At 34.6% G+C, this 6,141-nt stretch overlaps 1 protein-coding gene across 3 annotated transcripts; it reads right to left on the bottom strand.

Moving 5' to 3' along the window:
* Positions 1 to 1,931: 1,931 nt before the first annotated feature.
* On the bottom strand, positions 1,932 to 6,141 carry LOC105334115 (uncharacterized). 3 transcript variants are annotated; one of them, XM_066067216.1, is made up of 8 exons: positions 5,796 to 6,141; positions 5,409 to 5,460; positions 5,137 to 5,238; positions 4,869 to 5,021; positions 2,592 to 2,657; positions 2,385 to 2,486; positions 2,159 to 2,275; positions 1,932 to 2,065 (listed from the first exon to the last, which is right to left on the bottom strand). In XM_066067216.1, exons 1-8 carry the CDS (start codon positions 5,970 to 5,972, stop codon positions 2,019 to 2,021), a joined length of 816 nt encoding a protein of 271 aa, XP_065923288.1. In that variant the 5' UTR covers positions 5,973 to 6,141; the 3' UTR covers positions 1,932 to 2,018. The 3 variants fall into 3 exon arrangements, with proteins under 3 accessions (XP_065923288.1, XP_011435750.3, XP_065923289.1); XM_011437448.4 differs by having other exon boundaries at positions 2,592 to 2,642; positions 5,796 to 6,134; XM_066067217.1 differs by lacking the exon at positions 2,592 to 2,657.

The raw sequence follows: 6,141 nt of genomic DNA, 5'->3' as shown, positions 1-6,141 counted from the left end.
ACTTTTTTTTGGGGGGGGGGGGGGGGGTTAGAAATGAAAATAAAATTGCCAATGAAAATTACTTTACTTGTGAAATGTGCATTATAAGAGAACTAGGTGCAAAATGAATGTATATACGTACAACTTGAATTACTTGAATCAAGTAATATATCCCATATTTTTACAAAATTTTACCCAGAATTTCCGGCCAGTGCTTTGTTCGCTGAAATGAACGATATGGAAATAGTTAACACAACACTGCATTAATTATATTTGTTTGTAACCAAAGATTACTGCTCTTTCAAATACATCAATAGACGACCTCGCCCGAAAACGATACTGTTAGAGCCGACCCACAGGTGCTGGATTACCGGAGGGTGAACTTGCAGCGTCACCGCACGAGTACCTGTTCTATCGCTGGACTCGTCTTCTCATGTCACTTAACGCTGTCGAACAGATAAAGATCACAGCTTTTGTTCACTGGAATTTGTGATGTGTCGACAATCCGATTCTTAAAAAAAAATATTGCGTGTTTTTACTGCATGTCTATTTATTAGAATATTTGCTATCGCTTGATTTTACTTTTTTATTTGAAATTACTAGTACTTAGCTTTTTAGTATTTATATAATCATTATGATTTTAAAAACTTATACATCTTCGCTAGCCAAGGGTTTATGGAGAATGAGTGTATCGAATGTGTGATGAATGAAACCTCTAAACAGCGGGGATGAACTATTTATCGATTGCAAAAATTGTTCAGTAATATAATTTTTTCTTTATTTCATTCATTCGTACAGTACAGTGTAAACCTCTTTGGGTTTTTTTTTTGTTTTTTCATTTTCCATCATCCATAAATAAAAAAGTCAACATAAGTTGATGTCCATACATTGCATGTTTTAATGCATTATTTAGTCAACTTTAAAACAAGGTTGGTAGATTGACCAGGTATCGTGAATCCGTGATCTCCCTGTATGTAGCGTTCCTTGTCTGATCGATAAAGGTTCAGTCCAGGACAGGTCCAGCGTTGACAGGCGATGGTCATTAATAATACAGGGGTTACACCGCCCAGCCCGGGGGTGAAGTGACGACAGTCAACGATTTGTATTAACTACCAAAATATGTGCGTACATAACTCTCTCTCTCTCTCTCTCTCTCTCTCTCTCTCTCTCTCTCTCTTTTATCAATGGTAAATATGTTTGAATTCTTTAACAAATAACATGCCAGACCATATCATATATAGGGACATAGTAATTATTGCATTTCATTCAATAATAGGATTTAATTTTCAAAGTTATTTGAAAAAAAAAATTTAAGAATTTAATCGATAATATAAATCTTTAAATATTATATCCTATAATCAACCATTAAAATAAGCTTGAAAATTCAATTTTGATCTCTCACAGCATTTATCGATCAGCACCTAATTGATTTATTTTAAGATAATCTTTTTAATAATACTATAGAGATATATTGTAAAAGGGAAACATTATTTTTAATTAAAAGGTGGTTTTAACACAATGGAAAATACTTGTGGAAATATTTCTATAGACTGGGCTGCGTTTAACAAAAGAACCTACGACAAAGTCTCATAAATATTGTCAGTCTCATGGAATGATATATAAAGAACAAAACTTAGAAAGAACTTTATTTCTACAACTACTCTGGTGTCCATAATAATATTCTACAGCAATGAGAATAAAACATTGATTAGTTTGTGATTAATTAGCATTCATTAATTTGGTCGTAAGTCGTAAGATCTTTTGTAAAATGCAGCTTTAAAAGGAAGCCACATTTTTTCAATCGTGCTATATAATCTCTGTTATGATGAAATCGATACTATTTACTTTTTAGCACATTGAATGTTTTTATTTGCATCAGAGAGAAATCATACTTCACGAAGATGTCTGCCATCTTAATTTGAGATCAGGAATATTTTATTGACTTTCAAGCCAAAATTTCAAAACAAAAAAATCCAGTGTGTCATTAAATTTAGAATAGTAGTGTATTTCAAGCGCTAAAGTGAGACTGACGTCAACAATTACTGAGAGGCGTTGAGTGTTTCCTCCCTCATCGTCTTCTCGTATTCTGTAATTAAAAACAAGGTTGATTTCACTTCAGGATACGTTAGTGGGTAAGCATTATGTATTGTAGGCCTTTATCAAGACGCCTGGTGTGTACCTTGTAAGTCCTTTATATAGGCCATCGTGAGGTATTCTGTCACAGCAGCACTGTCTGTCAGTACAAGCAAGATGTCTACCAGGGCCGACACGGAGATATCTGGTGGAGAGGCCAGCTCTAGCAACAGAATGCTACATACTTCAATTCACCGAATACAGGCAGCCCTAAGTACTTACATGTTTAACGTAAGTATTGTATTGTATTTAATTGATGCGAATATACATACTCTGAATTATTCCATATGCCTTGTATTGTGTCATGAAAGCGCAGAGATGGAAGTCTTTTGAGATATCGAATTCCTGTTGTCTGGAGTTAAACAACTTGCTTACTATCGAAATAAAACATACAAATAAAGTTCAGTGCAATTCAACTCCTGGTAGAGAGATTGACACGGATAAAGTAATGAATCTATAGTCTATTAGATTTGACATACCGGCCTTGCATTCCTTTAAACAGTTTGGTAACTTTTTGTTTTCCATTGCATCTATAAAAGTAAAAACTAATGTTGAAATTAGAGATCCTTAAAATTGCATAATTTTACAGGGATTCAATACCTGTTTACGAAAGATGAATAGGGCCACATATAAAAATATTCTTATCTCGTTATTACGAGAAAGGATCTCGTTATTACGAACTAACTATCTCGTTATTACGTTGAGAAGATTTCGTAATAAAGAGAAAAGATCTCGTTATTACTAGAAAAGATCTCGTTATAACGAGTAATTTATCTCGTTATTACGAGAAAACATCTTGTAATTACGAAAAAATATCTTGTTATTACTAAAACCGATTTGGTTTGACTTTTCCGATCGCGTCGCGTTCAACTTTTTCAGCTACGTCATACATAAACAATACCCGCACCTTAACCACAACTTTTTTTATTGGTGGATTCAGCTTATCGCTGATTGGCTGCTGGTTAACTAAGACTAAATTATGCACGGACAGAACAACAACATATCAGAGAATGAAAAATTCACATGGGTACTCGTGACTGTCAAAATTGGGCTATTTTTCGAAAGTGTACACTTGTGATAAAACAATACATACGGTACATAACATATATAGCTGTAGCTCTGTGTATAAATTTTGGGTTAGAAAATATAAAGCGACAGTGCATACAATACTTACATGCACAAAAAAACTTTACGGCAATAAATTGCCGCGTATAAAAATAACACTATTTTTAAAAAATATTTACATCATACCATACCACATTTTGTGCAAATAATCCATTTAAATAATTCTTCATTTAGTTTACTATACTGTTAATAATTGTAGCTTTACCCGCCCCAAACTTTCTCCTATTAAACAACCTTTAACCGTACTCGGAAAGCGGATCAAGAACTGTATTTTTTATGTATGTAAACAAACCAGTGTTCATGTATGGAGCGGGTGATTGGGGGGTTCAGAGACAGGTAAAATAAAGAAATCTGCAGTAAATGGTTTGTGGATATTTTAGTATATATATTTACACCGAAAGTGATAGGGCAACAGAAGAGAAACGAATCGGACACTTGCCTAATGAAGACGCACATGTACAATCCTCCTTGCACTCTCCACTTCCGTCTCGTTCTTTCACACCATCGTTCAATACTTTTATTGACTGTCGATTGCCGATCGAAAGGTGTAGAAATCGAGGAATTCATACCTATCACTTTGACTGGCAAGTTAGTAGGTAATACATGTGCATCATACATTTACGGTATTTACATGAAATGAACGCTTAGCACATGCAACTTTTAAATATTATATTTTTTATAACGCCGTACTCTGGACCGTAGCTTGAGGCTATGGTTTAACGCCCGTTTACCCACAGAGAGAGAGAGAGAGAGAGAGAGAGAGAGAGAGAGAGAGAGAGAGAGAGAGTTTGTTTAGCACAGAATTTAAACATACGGGATAGTCGATTTTGAATGAATAAAATTGGGGGGAAATATAAACTGTTCTGAGAAATCATTCAGCTCTGGCATTGCATAAGCGTATACTGATAACTCGGCCTAAAAATAGGAGTTAACCAATCATATAGTTTTCACACCGGCGGCGTGTATAATTTATGCATGACGTAGCTGACAGAAATGATCGTGACGCTATAGGAAAAGTCAAACCAAATCGGTTTTGATAATATTATGAGTTGATAGGGAGTCCTAGTCATAAAAAAACATAATTCCATTGGTTACAGATAACTATATAGCTTCAATCATGGATATACAGGATTTACTCCGGATTGTGTTTTATATATTCATACACAATCTATATTGCAAATAATTGTTTTTGGAGTCTTAAACAATTGTACTTCATATTTTTAAATTTGTCAATTAATTTATTTATCAATCTGCTTTGCTCCTTATGAAATTTCGTTCACTAATTTAATGAATTTGTTCATATGTTCATCCATTTTACAAGAGAATACGTGTAGAACAGTACAATGCACCATTTTATATAGATCTTATCTCAATTTTACGAAATATTTTCTCGTTATAACGAGAAAATTAGCTGATAATAACGAGATCTTTTCTCGTAATTATAATGCTTTTTATCGTAATAACGAGATGACTAATTCTTAAAAACGAGATCTTTTCTCGTAATTACGAGATCTTTTAAAAAAACGAAGAAACGATTACCACATCGTACAGACATTCCTTGCCGACGTATTGAGATTTCAATGCCTCTCAAATACGGATATCTCCCAATGAATTTTCCAATAATAGCTTACCTTTTATTGTGTCTTTTATTACGTTTATCTGACGCAATAGGTCCACCAAGACAAGTTTTTCCGTTTTGGAAAGCTTTGTTTTTATTCCTGGTGCCATGGGAACCTCCGGAAGTTGATTGTTATTACACTTAATCTCTTTCTTCCGAACGAGTTCTGAAAGTATGACAAAAACGGCATGTAAACGGTCCATCAATATAAATGTTTAAAAAATATATGTCTCTTAGAAAGAAAATGATCGTTCTGAAGAGGGATTCCTGTCTACACTAACCGATCATCTGTCCCTCCGTCTTATGTAGGTCTCTGTTTACCTTCTCCACGACAAAATCCGCCATTGTTCTCCTGCTGGCTGCCGTGGTCCTGTTTCTGACATCTTACGAAAAGAATGATCAACGACTTAATGGAGCAAAGCCAATGCAATTCACTGTATGACGTACGTATAAAATCATCATCAGCAAAATGGACTGAAATCGTTATTTAGTGGTTCGTTTGAACACTTATAGTCAACGAAACGAACTTGTTTATCTGATAGGATATTTTTACCTGATTCCAAACCATCTCGAGAAACTCCGGCTTTTTCCCAAACCCAGTTCAGCTGTACAAGTGAAAGAATATGTTAAGTAAGTATATGTTTGTATATGTTGATATTTCACAACCTTCCAATGAACATGTAATAGATTGATGGCGCTGAATGAAATTATGTCCAAATATTTACATTTTCACTGTCTTTGTTGGTGATCACACCAAAATACTCAAAGAATGATTCTTTCTAATATGAAAATATAAAAACGCTTTATTATTATTCCTTGAAGAAGTTAACCGATACAACTAGTAAAGGGTCAATGTAATTGTTACATTTTAGTGATCTCAACTATGTATCAAGATCAAAACTACACTACATCGAGAAGTTGTAATTGTTAGGACCTTTACCTGTGTATCCAGCGCTGATGCAAGGAAAACAGCGTTTAACAAGAGAATTGCTGACCGCATGCTGAATTTATCTTGTCCATGTACTGTAGTACTGGTAACACACTTGTCCATGGATTTTATAGCTTTCCGTAAATGATGGTTTGTCTGCTGCACCATGTGTCGGTGACATTGGATCATTATAGATAGATGGATAGATCTGGCTACAAACACTTTGTAGGGACAACGATTGAGGTCAGTATCCGAGGTCCGAGTTAGCACTCAGTGAATTTTCTAGTGGAGTATCTCTGAATGCGTGTATAAATTGTCTGTACTCATGGTGCTGAAAGCTTGTTGTCATTATTCGATC

This window comes from Magallana gigas, chromosome 7, assembly GCF_963853765.1.
Source record: "Magallana gigas chromosome 7, xbMagGiga1.1, whole genome shotgun sequence".
Taxonomy (NCBI): domain Eukaryota; kingdom Metazoa; phylum Mollusca; class Bivalvia; order Ostreida; family Ostreidae; genus Magallana; species Magallana gigas.
Note: the sequence above shows the minus strand (reverse complement) of the source record. Positions and strands in the feature narration are given on the sequence as shown.

Bases quoted from the DNA above. Each gene is read 5' to 3' on its own strand.
- LOC105334115 (XM_066067216.1), bottom strand. From the start codon at position 5,972: ATGATCCAATGTCACCGACACATGGTGCAGCAGACAAACCATCATTTA. The intron at 5,239-5,408 runs GTAAAAATATCC...TCTTTTCGTAAG, and splicing joins TCGAGATGGTTTGGAATCAG to ATGTCAGAAACAGGACCACG. The intron at 2,066-2,158 runs GTACACACCAGG...TTTTAATTACAG, and splicing joins CTATATAAAGGACTTACAAG to AATACGAGAAGACGATGAGG.